Raw genomic sequence first — 18,971 nt, 5'->3', positions numbered from 1 at the left:
ACAGAGCACTAGAGTTAATAGAATATCCAATAAAGAGGGTGGCGCAGGTAACTAGATTTAAGTGAAGAAAGGAGGGAGGGGAATGCGGTTGGTATAATAAAGAGTGTAAGGAAATGAGGAAAGTAGTCATGAGGGCTCTGAAAGACTATAGGAAGCATGGAAGGACTGCAAAAAGTGATGATTTTTGTAAATTAAGGAAAGAATACATGCCTAAAATCGCAGAGAGGAAGAAATTATGGTTGAGAGAACAAGCAGATGCGATAAACAGGGAGTGTAGAATGAAGCAACCTGAAAGGGTGTGGAACAGAGTGAATATAGTTAATAAGGAAGGAAGAGGGTTGACAAACTGAATATTGCCTATGATTCATGGGTGGACTACTTTAGCGAATTATTAGGAGGGAAGGATAGGTGGAGAGAAATGGGGGGGGATGTCATCCAGAGGGGAGTAGATGTACAGACTTATGAGCTAGATAAAGAGATATCAGAAGAGGAGGTAATGGGAGTGATAGGGAAACTAAGGACTAAGTCAGCAGGAGGAAGAAATGGAATCAATAATTTATTTTGGAAAGAAATAGGGAAATATAGTCAGATGATAGAGGGCATAGTAAAGTTGTTCAACAAGTTTTTCGAGGATGGTAGGTTCCCAAAAGAATGGCAAATTGGGATTATATGCCCAATTCACAAAAAGAAAGGACAGAGAAATCTCCCAAGTAAATACAGAGGGATAACTTTACTGGACTCCTTGAGTAAGATTTATACAGGTATATTAGCGAACAGACTGAGAATCTGGGCAGAAAAGCAGTCGATACTGTCAATTTTTCAGGATCGTTTTAGAAAGGGAAAAGAGACGACAGATAACATAATGATAGTAGATGATTATGGAGAAATATCTGAAGAAGGAAGGAGTTAAAGTATATTTAGCTGCCACTGATTTTGAAAAAGCTTTCAATACAGTGAGTGCAGAAGCATATTAGCTGAAAAATTAAGAAGGGTGGGGGTTTCAGGAAAGATGATCCAAGCAATTGAGGCCATCTATGACAAAGTCTACTGCTGTATTAAACTGGAAGAAGGCTTAGTAAGCGACGTGATTGAATGTATAATTGGACTGAAGCAGGACTGTAAACTATCACCAATTTTATTTTAATTATTTATAAATGATATTTTGCAAGGTCACGGAGAGAATATGTGGGCATGTCCGGTTTTAGGAGATAAAGAGATTCCAGGATTGATTTTTGCGGACGATGTGATATTAACGACTTTAACAGGGTGGGGTTTGCAGAGAAGTTTACATGCGGTTTCAGAGTATGCAAGTAAGTGGTCCCTGAAAATTAACTGTAATAAGTCGAAGATGTTGGTAGTCCGAAAGAACAGGAAGAGAAAGAAGAGGAGGAAATGGGTGGTCCAGGGGGAGATGATTGAAGAGGTAAAAAAATGGAGGATGGTATACAAGACATTAGTGTTAAGCAGAGTACTTACTCTATGGAGCTGAATTATGAGGTCAGGAGGAAGGAAGAGGTACGCTAAACCAGATTACTAGTAAATTTAGTAAGATGTTGATGCGACTCCCTGAGTGTACAGCAAACACGGGGGCAATAATAATGTGTGGTGAATATATAGAAGTAGAAATTGTGATGAGGGCACTTAACTACTGGATGAGATTAAAGAGAGGTGAGGGGGGAATATTGCTACAATCTGCTTTTCAACACCAGATTAAAAGTATGTATGGTGAGGGCTGCCTGTGAAGATCAAAATTTATGGGGAAAGGATGGGTCTGGGATACATATGGAATGAGGAATGGGATAAATGGGGAAGTAGGCTCCGGAGAGTGATTATTAACCCTAGACCGGGCGCGCCAATTTCTGTCACACTACCGGGCGCGCGGTTGACTTTGTCAACCAGTTACGTTTTCAGTAGTTTACAGGCTTCCAATCGCATAAACATTTCATTTAATGGCGTTTTATCTTTTGTTTCAATGTTATTCTCCAAATAAAACTAAAAACTTGTATTAGTGGTTAATATGAATGTATTTAAAATGGATAACCATGAACACATGAACTAATTCTGATACGGATATGAATACTGTGCCTATTTAAAATGAGTTAAGCAGTAGATACACTATTAAATTAAAATAATGGTCATATTTTAATATTTGCACAATGATCTGGTATAATAATAATTTTAAAAAAAGACTCAATGAAAAATAAACTTTGTTGCCATGTCCAAGAAATCTTGCCATAATGCCATAATTTCACTGCGGTTCGCAAATTTAGCATCGCGCTCACGGCTGTAATTCACCTCCTCCCACTTCCTAGAAATGTACAAATTAGTCCAGTATAATAGTTCATCGACCATCAACTGCATGAAACAGTCAATTTCTATTGATACATTCTTCGCCTCCCCTTCCGGTCCTGGCAGCATTTTTACAATATTCCTTGCTTTTAACCTCGAAGTAAGTTTTGAAAAGTCCGTCGTGGACCACATTGTTCCTCCATCTTTGCCAAAGATACATTCCCTTTCGTTATCGTCTTCATAGATCTCATTGTCCGAATCGGCCTCCTGCATTGTATCACTGTTATGGTCCTGATCCAATATGTTTATAATTTCCTCCTCCCCATCCGAAAAGTCAGAGGCAGAGTCCTCTATTTCATCGGATAATTGGCTCAAAATGTCAGGTATCTCTTCATCATAGACAAAACGAGACCTAAAATTACATATACTATATGTAATTACACCTGACGTTGCCTAATTACCCGAAAAGTACAGAGGAAAGGAAATTTTAAAGAAATAAATTTTACTTACATGACCAGGCGCGCGGTTGACTTTGTCAACCAGTTTCGGGTTCCAAGAGTTCAGTCGAAATAATTACACACGTATCGCTTCCACTGTAGTCGAAACTCGACTGAACTGAAGGTCAAGAGTGAGAGCAAAGGTATTAATTGCGAAGTGGTGAAAGACTGACAGTTCTAGGAATTACGGTGTAAAACAGCGCGCTGGTTGTTTTTGTCAACCAGCGCGCCCGGTCTAGGGTTAAGAGGGTAGAGGATATCCAGAGGAAACGTCAGATGGAAGAATGTCGGAAGAGAGCGTCCCTAAGCAGGTTTAGTAGGATAAGACAAGTATTGAGAATAAGTATTACCAATGTAGATAGAGCTACGAGAACAGGTTTATTATGGTGGATTTTGAGCTTAGACAAAAACAAGGGGTGGATAAAAAAAAAAAGGATAACACCTTATGTTTATTGTGTGGAGAAATGAGGGATGACTTGCATTTGTTAGTAAGATGTAACAAAACAAAAAGTGTGTGACGCAAGTGTAATAGACTAATGTAACTTGGAAACAATATTCTTTAACCCATGGGTAAATAATGCAAATATTATTATTATTATTATTATTATTATTATTATTATTATTATTATTATTATTATTATTATTATTATTACTTGTGAGGTACGGCTATCAAGTGTTTACATCAATTTAGTATTCTTATTCTTATTTACGTAGTTGTGTATGAGCCTTAATTGGTATAATCAAGATCTGTTATTTGTGAGGTTATGTCACGAAACATCTGCTGTATATATATATTAATTTGAGTTTATTTAATGTAAAAACACATAATTAACAGTATATAATTCATTATTACCTGTATATACGATGTATAATCCAATGTAACATTGTGCAACACACTGTAATAAGTTCCTTACATTGTAACTAGGCTATTGGAAACTCTCAAATTTGATTCTTCTGTCCAAGGCATCCCCAAACCAACAGCTGAGCGGGGCCGGAGATCCGTCGTCTATGCCACGCGCCCTCGCTTGTCAGGGGCCGGACGCCTGCCTCGAAGGGCCGCGAATCAACTCCGTGCACACATACTGTCGAGCCGACGGCGGGAACACCGGGGGTCTGTCCAACGAACACGCCTTGCGACACGGACGAACAGGCTACACACTCAGGCCTTAGACCGACACCCAACGGGTTGCGACGTCCAACGAGGGGAGAAGTACGGCCCACCAACCTCCCCACCACTACCCGGCCGACTAGAAACCCGTTACCACCCTGACGCCGGATTGCTCCGTGCAGGGGGACGGACCCATCTGGCCAAAGCAGGGGAAGAGGCACGGATAAGGCTTGAATCTCCCCGGTTGAGGTATTTTTGGGTTTCTCACGTTTACCCCCGAACAGTTTCACGTACTCTTGAATTCTCTCTTCAAAGTTCTTTTCAACTTTCCCTAACTAGTGTACACAACTGACAGCTTTTTGTGTGCATATTTGTGAATACATCAAGTGAGAGTGAAAATACTGAGTGAAAGTCAGCAGGAATTATTAAAACAGAATCATAATGATCAGAAAATTATTGGATGGGTGATAAAAGAATGGAATAGGGTAGGGAATGTAAATTGGTATTTAAGTGCAGTGAAAGAAAATAAAGGAAGTGAATGTATGAGTAATGCTTAAGAGACACGTAGACATGAAATTAGATAAGTATGACAGTGTGTGTAGGAATTTGATATAATGGCTTTGTATGGTGAGATAACGTGTGTTGTTCAATATTAGGGCTTAGGTAAGGAAGTCAGAGGAAACGAGGAATATAGGGTATTGAGTCTCAGCAGGATACAGGAGAGAATATGGTTGAATCAGCAAGATCTTAGATTATGGTGAGTCAGGCTGGGGCCTGAAGCATGCAGCCTTGTTGAAAATCAGTGAAATATTAATCAAGGACGAGGTTATGCATTGTTCTAGGTCATGGATTGCGAGTGTTGAGTTTAGAGTTGGAGGTCAAGTCTTGCAGATTCAACCAGGGTTTGACAGGTTTGACATTGTTCTTTTGTTTATGTTTTGTGTTGCCGCTTTACCATTGAGTTTTGTTCAATAGGGTTGTTTTAATAATTGTATCTTTATAGTGTTATGTATTGGGTTAGTATTGATTGTTTTTCTTTGTTTTGTTCTTTTCTATTTTCTCCGTAAAGATTAGTTGGTTGAAAAACTGTATAATCTGGAGAAAAAATTGATACATACAAATATCATCGGACTGAGCCAGGATCGAACCTGCCAAGTTGGGGTCAAAAGGCCAGCGCCTCAACTGTCTGAGCCACTCAGCCTGGTTTCTTTTTTTTTCATTCAACATTTTGACGTACATGTAGAATTGCTGAAAGGCTGCTATGTTATACTTTTTATTCAGCAGTGTTATAAATTATACAGAAATATCATTTTAAAGTCATCTCCACAGAAATTTCAATGTGTATCTGCAAACCAAATACACTACCTGTACAAAAGTACCCGGTCACCTCCTTCAAACTAAAGACAGAGTTTTCTGGCAAAATATTCTCTAGTAGTCGTCATTAATATGATGTTGGTCTGCCTTTTACCTTTATCACTGCCCTGATTCTGCTGGGGAGACTTTCCCCCAGGTGTCGGAATGTTTCCATGGGAATGGCATCCCATTCTTCCCAATGAGCTGCCGCCAGAGAATATGTCAATTTTGGACGGTAGGGTCTGGAACAAAGTTGCATTTCTAACCCATTCCACAGGTGCTCTACTGGGTTTAGATCCAGAGTATGGGTGGGTCAGTCCAGTTGCAGAAAATTATTATCCTTAAACCATTGGATTACTGAGTCCACTTTATGATTCAGAGTGTTATCATGTTTGTATAAACAATGGTCATCGCTGAACTGATTTTCCACGCTAGGCAGTACGAAAGCATTCATAATATATTGATATCCTTCTCCGTTTACAATGATGCAGTCCTGCTAGAGGCCGGAGTCCATGCCGTGGGAAACATCCCTACACCATAACGCCACCTCCTCCAAACTTCACTGTAGAAAAAGTGCTGTAGAAAAAGTTAATGCTGATTTAAGTCTCATAAGTAATTTTGCATTGAGTAACAATCTCAAAATTAATCCTCTTAAAACGCAGGCAATAATCATTGGTACTTCAAAAAACTTACACGTCTTAAAACAATACGAAATTCCTCCTGTAGCACTAAACAATACCATTATTCCATTTTGTGAAACAGTTATGAATCTTGGTGTGACTATAAGCGAAACATTGAACTGGTCGCAACATGTGATGAAAGTGTGCCAAAAGGTATATCAAAGCCTGCATCCTCTGAAGCGGTTTAAAAATATATTTCCTCGGTCCTTGAAAATAAAGCTCATTCAATAACTCTTGTTTCCAATTCTCGAATACTGTGATACAGTTTTTATTGATATCAATAACGAGCAAAGCATGAGACTGCAACGTGCCCAAAATGCATGCATCGGTATGCATTCGACATACAACCATACGCCCATGTATCCCCATTCTACACACAATTATCTTGGTTACGACTGAATGACAGACGTAGACTCCACGCAACTACTTTGGTGTATCAAGTGCTTTCTGAAAACACTCCTCCTTACCTATCCACCAGATTTCGCTACCTTAGTTCCCTGCACCTGTTCAATACCCGGTCAGGCTGTACGCTAGAAATTCCTGTGCATCGAACCGCAACCTACAACAGATCATTCACAATCTCCGCCACGAGCTGGTGGAATGAACTCCCCAATGACATCAGGGAAGCTAAATCTAAGACAAAATTTAAAATCCTTTGCCAGCGTCATCTTTTAAGCACTTCCAGTCTTTCTTTCTTGAGTGTGAATGGGATGCATGAATGAGAGTGAATATGGTTGTTATTGCAATGTGTTCCTGTATATAATTTAGTTATACTTTACTCACCTTAGTTTAGTTAGTGATACTTTAGTTGCTTTAATTATACTTTAGGTTGTAAAGATTTCATATGTTTAAATTTTATGTAAAATATACATTGTATATACATGAAGTGGTTAAGTGTAAGAAAGGGCCGGGAGCCCTAACTTCGCCACAATAAAGACGCTTTAATAGTAATAATAATAATAACATTCAGGTAGATAGAGTTGCCTGGGCAGTCTTGATACCCAAATCCTCTGATCAGATTGCCACAATTATAACATGATTATTTACTCCGAATTACCTGTTCCCACTGTTCCAGTGTCATCGCTCTTTACACCACGCCAGGCGGTGCTTTTTATTTAGAGGGGAAATATTTGGTTTACCCTATGTTGAAAGTCACTAAGCTCACCCGACCTACCCTTGCTGCTGTTCCATATTTACACTGAAGAATACAAATCTGTTTGCCTCCTTTTACGCTGTTAAGATGCGTCATTTTTGTTGTTTACTAATGTAAAGTGGGGTCCGGATACTTTTGATCAGATACATTGGATATATAGACTATTTCAAGGGATATGGAAGAAAACAGAAGAACCAGGAGACTGCAGAAAGGGTCTGATAATCCCCGTATTCAAGAATTACGACAGTAAGGAATGCAGCAACTATATGGGAATCACCTTCATTCCACATGTAGCAAGGATCTTTGAGAGGATATTAGAGGGAACACTGAGGTTGAAAGTAAAAAAAGGAAATTGAGGAAGAGCTATATGCATTTGGAAGAGAGAGATCAAATTTTGATCCAATTTTTTTAATTAAGGAACATGATGCAGAAGAGATGGGAGTTCAGGAAGGATTTAGTAAAAAAAATGGGAAGCAAAGAGACAAAGGCCTTACTCTTTGCAGACGACATAGTAATATGGGGAGAAGATGAAATGTAAATAAGTGTGGTGAAGAGTAAAATAGTAGTGATGATGAGAGGGAATATTGAAGTAAATGGAAGACCATTAAAAGTTGTGAAAATAAACAAAGAAATTGGATAGAGAATCCATCAAGCAAATGGGTTTTACCAATGTATGGGAGGTATAGTGAGGAAACGGGATGTCCAAGAGAAATGCAAGAAAATTCTGTAATCAATGTATTACACACCAATTCTGACATACGCAGCGGGTACATAGACAACAACAAAACCTAATGAAAGCAGAAACCAGGCAGCAGAAATTAAATTCCATAGAGGAATAATTGGGAAGATACGAAGGGATAAAATCAGAAACATAGAAATCAGAGAAAATTGAATTCCCTAAACTGCAAGACAAGATAGAGACTAATAAGCTGAAATGGTATGGAAACAGGATGAGAATGGAAGAAGATAGAACTCCAAAGTGAGTATTTACAGAGAAAATAATAGGAGGAAGACAATGGGGAAGGCCCAGAAAGAGGTGGATGGGTAGAGTGAAGGAGAGTATATAGAAGTGAGGAGTAATAGTAGAAGAAATACTGAAGGAAGGGAGTGGTGGAGAGACAGGAAACTGTGGAGGTCTCTGATTATAACCCAACCCAGAAGACTGAAAACAGAAAATGAAGAAGTGTATGTTTCCTGTATTTAATAAATAATCTATAATGTAATAACAAGTTTTTATTAATAATGTACCCAAAAATATAACACAAAAGTACTTCCCTTCGTCCAAGCATTCTGAAATGAAAATCCATAGCCTGTTTCCAGTCATTTGACTGGGTCAGGAATGGAATGAATGAAGCCCCATCTAGCAGCGAGGATAGGGTTACCAAATGAAAATTTCCAAATGCAGGACATTGCTTAGCAAAAAGCAGGACATTTAAGAAAAATGCCTGACAATTTCAATCGATAACAAAATTATACATATATTACACACAACTTTTTAGAAAAGGAAATACCTTACTTAATGATCAGTCCTTGCTGCAGTTCATTTCCTTGAAGCTGTATTTTTCAACAGAACATACTTTTGAAAGAAGACGCAAGTTATTTTCTTGAAGTACATATTTATAAAATTCTTCACACGGCACATCTTTGAAACTGAACTTCACAAGTAACATTCCTTTCACTGATTCTACCAACAAACGGTTCCTTTCCTTTGTCCATTGAGCATTTATGAATGAAAACACACGTTCAGGGAAGGCATTGCTGCCTGGTATGGCAAAGAAAAACTGGCAAATGTTCAAAAGTTCAGAAAATACCTCAATGTTCTGGCTCTTATTAAAAAAAAACAGACCATTGTTGGTCTAGTGTTGTATCTTTATCCAAAGTTGAAGTTTTAGAATAAGCCCTTACGTTGCAGAACTGGTCGAATAATTTTGAATCATTTATTTCTACACCTTTTGACTGTAAGTACTGAATACATGGTACAATATCATCAAAGCTGAGGTCTTTAATGTTTTGAAGTTTCAACCATTTGAAACACTTGAATTCCTCTATAGGATGTATCCATTTATCCAAGTACTCAGTGCAGGTTTCATAGAAACAAGATACATTCTCCAATAAACACTTTGCATTCTTTATCCAAACCATCTTCTGAAAATGTATTTAACATCTGTCTGACTTTAAGGGGAATGAATTGACCTTCAAGTCTGCCTTTCAATGAAGATTGGACAGATTCTAATAGTTCAAGCACTTCTACAACTGAATTATGTTCTTTCTCAAGTGACAAAATTTTATAATGAAAAATGTACATGGTTGAGGAAGGAAGCAAAAGACAGAGCTCTGAAAAGTCATTTTCAAGAAAGTTTCTAACTGATGAAGACAATGACTTCCTACCTTGAGAAAGAAAGTAGGAGCTGGGAACAATGCAATGCATCTAGAAGTAATTTTATGCTTTTTGAGAGTATCTGAAATATAGAAGGATTCTTTCAACTGCTGGATACAATGTTAACCACATAGTCTTAGAATGATTTACAAGCTGCAGATAATTTACATCAACAAATTCACAAAAGTCTTTCAGTTCCTGAGTGCGCACTGCATATATATGAAAGAAGTGGAAAATTTTCATCACCACAGACTCAATATCAACAGGAAGAGCATCAGCTCCATGTTGCAAACAGTTATGTAGAATGTGAGCAGGACATCCAACACCTACTATGTTTTTATTCAAGTCTTTTTTGAGAGCAGAGAATACATTCTTCCTTTCCCTGCGTGCAAGGCCTCCAAAATTAACATTGGCATTGTCTCCAGAAAATGCACTGCATCTAGAAGTAATTTTATGCTTTTTGAGAGTATCTGAAATATAGGAGGAAATACATTCAGAACTTTCATTTGGACATGCTTGTAAATCAAGAACTTTTATCTGAATGCCATTATTTTTGTAATCAAAGAATTGGATGACAATTGTAAACAACATTAGTGCACCATGATAGCTTGCATCTGTTCCTAGGCCAAAAAATGGAACTTTATTGTTAAGAGTTTCAATTATAATATCTGTCGAGTGAGGAGCAATAACATTATTTACTATGGCTTCCGTTTTATTTCTTGCACAGGTCAGTTTCTGTGCTACTTCAGAACCTAAGAACATACTCTTATTCAATTTAGCTGTGCAGTCTATTAATTTGTACAACTGGTGATGGAAAACTGTATGAAATGACATTGTAGCTTCTGCGGCTTGAACTTTTTTATCATCTGGTGAATATTTGGGAGTGACAAATGATAACATTGAACATGATACTGACCTAGTTCTCACTGTCTTTTTGTGTTTTTCACTGTTAACATGTGTTTCCAAGTCACCAACACCTTTGTATCCGACATTAACATAACTATCACACACTGCACATTTCGCTTCACTCTCACTGCGTCTGTGAGTAAAGGAAGGATACTCATGTTTTAGTTTCTCCGAACATTTACACTGTCTTTTTTTAGATTCACTCCTTTCAGGTTGCAAAGATGACATACCGGTACGTAATACGATGCAATGAGATTAATATTTCATTCCACTTGCTGCATACTCGCACTATAATTTACGGCGACAGCCAGATAACCTAACACGATAGCTGCAAATCATATGGCAAGCACATGTAAACTGTAGCTCTCGACACTTTCGGTTTCTCTCAACATAAACGTGGAAATGAAGCGCGTTGATTGGTTGATTGATGCCTGGACTTCGAGTTCAATATATCGAACATTAGTATTACTTAATTCCACCCTCGGAAGTAACGCCCTGAGCACATGGAGTTGATGTACGATACAATAACATGCTGTCTTCAGCCTAAAACCTAAGTGAGTAATCTTGTAATGAAAAATGCTGGACAATGTCGATAAATTAGAAATGCCGGCCGGATATAACCAAAATGATTGAAATGCAGGACATGTCTGGCTTTGCAGGACATGTCCGGCTTTGCCGGACGGTTGGTAACTCTAGGCAAGGATAGGAATTGTGCCGGCAGCCGAAGCCTGTCACACTCCTCTTGGGCAATGATTAATGACTGACAGATGAAATGAAATGATATTGGAGTGTGTTTCTGGAAAGCAAGATGACAGGGAAAACCAGAGTACCCAGAGTAAAACCTGTCCTGCCTCTGCTTTGTCCAGCACAAATTTCACATGGAGTGACCGGAATTTGAACAACAGAACCCATCGGTGAGAGGCCGGCGCGCTGTTGCCTGAGCCACGGAGACTTCTCGTCCTAGCATTCTGTTGGATGTTAAAGAGATAAAAATATTTATAGCTATTGTGCCACCACAAGATATTTTAATAATATGATTAAATTTTACAGGCATAATATTCAACTGAAAACACAACTTTCTAGCATTATTAGGAACTTCATATCTCGAAAAGAAAAAACTTTCCTTTGTCCAAACATTTTGTCGGATTTTAAACAGGAAACAATAATATTTATAGCTATTGCACCAACACAAGACATTTTAGTAATATGATTCAATTTTGCAGGCATATTATTCAAATGAAAACAGCTGGTCATTGCAAATACATTAAAGATAGAAACTACCAGTCTATCTCACAGTTTTCATAAAGGCATGAGTAGTTCAACTTATGTTACAAGTCATGACTTACTCAAGTTATTTTTAGTATGTTACTGTGCCACTCTAGGCTTACTCCTTAATTGATATTTAAAAATGAAGTTCCAAGAAGATATTTCTAGGTTTGCAAAGTGTGTTTGACAACCATGTGAGTTTTTTTTTTACAATGCTTAGTAAAGCTAAAGGTTCCACCTATTCAATACGTTATCGTAATGGTCTATTTAGAACATCACATATTTATTTAACTTATCATAAAATACATCTTTGGGACCGGTTTCGGCAATCCACTATGCCATCATCAGCCATTGAGTTTTTTATAGCAAGGAACATTCAAAAATTTAAAAATATGCAATAGCAAGTCCTATTCTTACATGAAAACCATTAAAAATATAGCTTAATAGCATAGGCCCATTGTACTATACAAATAACATGTCTTTTTTGAAAAATACAATATTTTTTAGTGCATCTAAAATTATTTTTTATATATAATTGGCAAAGTCTATGATTTGGTATACCTTATGTACAATAGAATCATGTAAAATTGATAAAAGAATCTACTTTTGCCATTTAAACCACAGTTTTTAAAACAACAAGTCCTATTTTACATGGAAATATTAAAACTTGGCTAGTTAGTATTAACCCTTTTTTTATGTTATACAAGTAACATGTCTTGTTAAAAAATATAGTATTACTTGGTGCGTCTAGAATTGTTTTTTAGGTGCTTAAAAAGACTATGGTTTGATATAGTTGATACACAGGAAATTTTCTATAAAATTGATGAATGTTTCTATAAAAACCTCTGTCATTTTTTAAACACAGTTTCTTAGTTCCTCATAATATGTGACTTGTACTGTTTTAGATAATAAATACAGGTTCTGGTTCGAGATTAACACTATTTACGGCCCATTTCCATCTGGCACATAAAATAATATTCAAGATCTTAACCATAGTTTTGGCCTCAGCCACACAGTTATTTACATTGGAAAATACTAGAAGCAAGGTTCAAATACTCAAACAAGAAAAAACACATCAGAATCTGCTACTCCTTACATAGTCAAACAGACTGTTGTGTCAATAAGTTTTAAGGAAGAAGAACCTGTATTTATTATCTAAAACAGTACAAGTCACATATTATGAGGAACTAAGAAACTGTGTTTAAAAAATGACAGAGGTTTTTATAGAAACATTCATCAATTTTATAGAAAATTTCCTGTGTATCAACTATATCAAACCATAGTCTTTTTAAGCACCTAAAAAACAATTCTAGACGCACCAAGTAATACTATATTTTTTAACAAGACATGTCACTTGTATAACATAAAAAAAGGGGTTAATACTAACTAGCCAAGTTTTAATATTTCCATGTAAAATAGGACTTGTTGTTTTAAAAACTGTGGTTTAAATGGCAAAAGTAGATTCTTTTATCAATTTTACATGATTCTATTGTACATAAGGTATACCAAATCATAGACTTTGCCAATTATATATAAAAAATAATTTTATATGCACTAAATAATATTGTATTTTTCAAAAAAGACATGTTATTTGTATAGTACAATGGGCCTATGCTATTTAGCTATATTTTTAATGTTTTTCATGTAAGAATAGGACTTGCTATTGCATATTTTTAAATTTTTGAATGTTCCTTGCTATAAAAAACTCAATGGCTGATGATGGCATAGTGGATTGCCGAAACCGGTCCCAAAGATGTATTTTATGATAAGTTAAATAAATATGTGATGTTCTAAATAGACCATTACGATAACGTATTGAATAGGTGGTACCTTTAGCTTTACTAAGCATTGTAAAATCTTGAGTCAATACGGACAAAAAATGAAGTTTTTAATACTAAACCATGTGAGTAGAATAAAATTATTGTGGATTGTATTAACAGTAGAGAGACAGGGAAAACTGCACAAATCATGACCTTTAAAATCAGAAATGAAATGACTATAAGGAAAACTGAGAGAGAGGAGTGGTTCCAGTCTCTAATATACACTGAGTGGCCAAAAGTCACAGGAAGGGGTGTCCCATTAGAAAATGTGCCGTGTATGACCCCTGAGCATTACGGCTAGTTGAGCAGTCTGTCACAGACACCAGTGTAATGAGGATGGCAACACGTCACGATTTAACCAACTTTGAACAAGGGATGATCATCGGCACACGGCATATGCGTCATAGCATTGCGAAGATTACACACGAATTTGGGTTTCTAACGTCAACAGTGTTGAGGGCGGATCTTCAATATTGCAGAGAGAATGTTACCACCTGTGCAAACCGCTGCATGAGAAGACCACAGGTGTTTAACGAACAATCATCACGTCACCTCCACAGAACCATGTTGGGCGCTCGATGGGCTACTGTGAGTCAGATCACCACCCAGTCGAATGTTGCGAGTCAGGAACCCATTTCTAGCAGGACTGTAAGGAGGCAACTGCACCACATAGGCTTCACCAGCCAATAACCAACTCGTGTCCCTTTGCTGACAACTCGACACAGAGCGCAACGACGTGCATGGGCCCGTGAACATTGGCAAAGGACCATGGAAGAGTCGTGGCGTGTGGTATAGTACGATGAATCACGGTTCCAGTTGTATTGAGCTGATGAATGCGTGAGAGTTTGGCGTATGCCCCATGAAGCTATGGATCCTGCGTGTCAACAAGGTTGTGCCCAGGTGGGAGGTGGCCGAGTTCTGGTCTGCGCGACGTTCTCATGGTTACAATTAGGCCCCATTGTCTGGCTTCAGGGAGCGCTGACAGGTGCACATTATGTGGACATTCTTTCAGACTATCTGCACCCCTTTCTGCCCTAGAGTACCCTGATGGAGATGCCATGTTTCAACAGGACAACGCACCATGTCACCACTTTGTGGTGGCACGCAGGTGGTTGTAGGAGCACTCCAGGAAAGTTACAACCATGGATTGGCCCTCCAGATCCCCTGATCTTAATCCAATTGAGCATTTATGGAATGCTGTCAATGCTGGTGTACACTCTATGAACCCTGCACCAACTACACAAGACCAATAATTGTGGGTAGCAGTGCAAGATGCGAGGGTCCAGATCCCTCCAGAACAATTCCAACACCTTGTAGAGTCAATGCCTCGCCGTATCGCTGCTGCTTTGAGGGCTTGTTGAGGAGCAACTCATTATTAACATCACATTCAGAGTCTTCCCATGACTTTCAGCCACCCAGTGTATTTATAATATCCAAATGCACCTGTATTTTTACATCCTATAGTGTGTAATAGGGAAAATTACTTTGTGTCAAATAGTATATACGTACACTTTAACAGCTATGAGTATTCCAGGCACAACCAATGCCTTCCCTTGTAGAGTATGGACCTTTCCCACCATTCGATGTCCAAGTACAAACAGAGCTGTTGCAGAGAAAGCCGAGCCCAAAACCTGAAAAAGCAGCATATCATAACATGCTTTCATATATTATATTGAACATATATACCACTGGAATGAGTACATTCAATGCTCATCCAATAAAGAAAAAGATAGACAATGCAATACTAAGTACACTGAGGCTGCCAAGTACAGTGCATTCAGATAGTCCCTCCATAGCAAGGTCTCCCTGCTAAGGGATGCTAGTTGCCAATGGGAACAGGTTGTAGAGTTATTTACTGAAACAAGCAAATGTGAACCTTATAAAGCAACCCTTTCTTTAAAGCTCCATATAAGAGTTTCTTGTGACCAGTAGTGGACTTAAAATTTCTAAGTCAGCCATAGAAATGGAGTGATGTGTGTTAGAATGCTAGCATATATTCTATGCATCTTTTCTTAAACATTATCGCAGATATCTTCATAAATGAGGTATGCAATCTTCACCTACATGTGATTGTGGGAACACAAATCAGACAAACAAACATATTATTAGGAATTGTCCAAAGAGGGCATTTTCTGGATCTGGAGGACTTTGTGAGACCTTGAGAACAGGTTATACAGTGGCTGGGCAATTTATATGTTATATTATGACTCCCCAATACTTTTCTGTGTGCCTGTTTATGTATATGTATACCTGTATATGTAGATATATGTTAAATGTACAGTTGCTCAAAAAAAGAATGAGCATATGGTACTATATAAGTTCCTTGCAGATACACTTTTCTTAGAAACAACTGAACCTATACACATATTTGTTGAGGGTATCCATAGGGTTTGTATCTACACAGGAACTGAATTATATTTTGATAATAATTAAAATTAAGTCTGACAAAATAATAAATTTGAGAGACATACAATACAATGCGCTCATATTTTTGAGCGACTATACATCTGTATATGTGTTGCCATTAGATAGATAGATAGATAGATAGATAGATTGATAGATGACCTGTTTAATTTACAGCATAAGGTCAAAGTAGCAACCCACAGATTGTGACACTAAAATCATCAAAATACTGTATCTTGAGTTCTCAACTCAAATGTTGGTTAGATCCCCAATAATTCCACTATCAGCTATCAGGCGTGACTGAAAAAGAGTACCAGGGTAATGAGAAGTGGAATACTTTCCTGCTGCTTTCATCACAGAGCCAGAAGGTACAATTTCAATGTATTAAGTATCTGCCAAGCCCACTAAAATACATACACCAACTGAATTTAAAAGTTGTGTGTATAACAATGTTATTGGCTGAATGTTCCGCTAACTACTTTTGTGGTATTTTGGAGACGCTGAAGTGCAGGAATTTAGTCCCGCAGAAGTTCTTTTATATGTCAGTAAATCTAACAACACGAGGCTGACGTATTTGAGCACCTTCAAGTACCACCAGACTAAGCAAGGATCGAACCTATCAAGTTTCTTTTTTTTTTTTTTTTTGCTAGTGGCTTTATGTCGCACCGACACAGATAGGTCTTATGGCGACGATGGGATAGGAAAGGCCTATGAGTTGGAAGGAAGCAGCCGTGGCCTTCATTAAGGTACAGCCCCAGCATTTGCCCGGTGTGAAAATGGGAAACCACGGAAAACCATCTTCAGGGCTGCCGACGGTGGGATTCGAATCCACTATCTCCCGGATGCAAGCTCACAGCCGTGCGCTCAGAAGGGGTGGGGTCAGAAGGCCAGCGCCTTAACCGTCTGAGCCACTCAGCCTGGCAGTTGTGTGTATCTTGTGTCTTCACACCATTCTTTCCAGAGAGGCTGCATTAGAAATATTACTAGCATTGTTCACACTTCAGTCACTTGCATATTGTCAAAGCAAGGCAGACTCAAAAAGCTCATGAAAGTTTTTTTTACATTGCACCAAAACAGACATGTCTGATGACATTACAGGTTATAAAATTCATTCCGTATTGACGGTTAACTTTTACAATAACACAATGGTCAAAAAAATTAGAGGGACAACATTTTAAACACCTGCATTACATTTTCAGGAACGGTTGGAGTGAAAAAGATGATTTATATGGAAAATGAAACCTTTATTTAACTGAAATGTACATATCCTGTTCACTTCATTGGGGTAATCACATAAATATGATTGTAAATAAAGGGTATAGATCTCTGCACATGGTTATGAGGGTATTTAGGGGTTGTAGTAAGGATGTAAGGGAGAGGGCATATAAGTCTCTGGTAAGACCCCAACTAGAGTATGGGTCCAGTGTATGGAACCCTCACCAGGATTACTTGATTCAAGAACTGGAAAAAATCCAAAGAAAAGCAGCTTGATTTGTTCTGGGTGATTTCCGACAAAAGAGTAGCATTACAAAAACGTTGCAAGTTTGGGCTGGTAAAACTTGGGAGAAAGGAGACGAGCTGCTTGACTAAGTGGTATGTTCTGAGCTGTCAGTGGAGAGATGGTGTGGAATGAATAAGATGAATAAGTTTGAGTGGCGTCTTTAAAAGTAGGAAAGATCACAATACGAAGATAAAGTTGAAATTCAAGAGGACGAATTGGGGCAAATATTCTGTTACAGGAAGGGGAGTTAGGGAATGGAATAACTTACCAAGGGAGATGTTCAATAAATTTCCAATTACTTAGCAATCATTTAAGAAAAGGCTAGGAAAGCAACAGATAGGGAATCTGCCCTAAATGCAGATCAGTAGTGGTTGATTGATTGATTGATTGATTGATTGATTGGTTGATTCTTATCACACATATTGGTGCTATGACCAGAAACTCAATACAATATCGTAAACATCAATTAATTCACATAGAGCACAAAAAGAAACTTTTCAACATCTGGTAGATCCTCCATGTGCCCATATTACTGCCTGACGTCTTCGAGGCATGCTCCTGACAAGTCTGCAATCTGTTTCTAGTGGAATTTTGTCCCACTCCTCAAAAGGACCTCTGCAAGTTGTTCAAGAGTCTGACGTGCTACAGGACAGGCCCGAAGTTGTCTGTCCAGCATATCCCCTAAATGCTAAATGGGATTGAGGTCAGGACCCAGAGCAGGCTGGTCTAATGTTTGCACTGCAAAGTCCTGTAGAGTTTCTATGGTGGCTGCTGTTGAATGCGCTCTTGCATTGTCTTGTTGCAGGATAAACTGGGGACCCCATACAACTGCAATGGCATAACATGATCCAGTACAATCTCGTTGATATACATCTGAGTATTAAGTCAGCCTCTGATTATCTGACCGTCCAATCGGCCATCAATTGTGATGTGACCCCACACCTTGAATGAGCCACAGTCAAATCTGTTCATTTCCTGGACTGCTGCTTCATTATAAAATCGATCGCGATGACAACATACATGTATACGTCCATCACACTGAGTTACATGAAAGCGGGACTCGTCTGTATGTGCCAGTGACACAGCTGCCAGTTCCTAGGGTCCTCAGCAAATTGAAATCGATCTCTCTTGCGCCGAACATTTAGCTGAGGGGCCTGATGAGGACTTCTTGGTCTTAAACCTGCCTCTCGGAGTCTGTTGCGTATTGTTTGGTCACTGACACTGCAACCAGTTACCACTCTTAGATAGTTATGTAGGTCCAGGGCAGTCACAGAGCACCGGCAAAGAGAATACTTCACTACATATCGATCTTCTCTGGCCAATGTTTTCCGTTTTCTCCCTTACCCTGGTTTTCATGTGTACGTACCAGTTTCACGAAATCATTTCCAAACCCTCTGAACAACAGATGAAGTCACATTAAGTTCTGTAGACACTGCACGAATAGTCCAACCTTTCTGCAGTAATGTCACTGCCCGAACACTTTCTGCCTGATTCAGATACTTCATTTCAACTGATGAAACGTACACAAAGAGTATAGAGACGTACTCTTTACTTACATTGACTAGATGACAGAGTGAGACATTGTTTGTCCATTTCACTCTAAGGCATAGCACAATTC

The 18,971-nt window shown here is 38.3% G+C and overlaps 1 protein-coding gene across 2 annotated transcripts in view; it reads right to left on the bottom strand.

The window, feature by feature from the left end:
• anchor (integral membrane protein GPR155 homolog anchor) overlaps positions 1-18,971 on the bottom strand; it is a 267,223-nt gene that overhangs the window by 168,414 nt on the left and 79,838 nt on the right. For both annotated transcript variants that reach the window (XM_067139331.2, XM_067139332.2), the window contains exon 4: positions 14,959-15,080. In XM_067139331.2, coding sequence (XP_066995432.2) covers positions 14,959-15,080 — 122 coding nt within the window. The remainder of the gene's footprint in view (positions 1-14,958; positions 15,081-18,971) is intronic.

This window comes from Anabrus simplex, chromosome 2, assembly GCF_040414725.1.
Source record: "Anabrus simplex isolate iqAnaSimp1 chromosome 2, ASM4041472v1, whole genome shotgun sequence".
Taxonomy (NCBI): Eukaryota; Metazoa; Arthropoda; class Insecta; order Orthoptera; family Tettigoniidae; genus Anabrus; species Anabrus simplex.
Note: the sequence above shows the minus strand (reverse complement) of the source record. Positions and strands in the feature narration are given on the sequence as shown.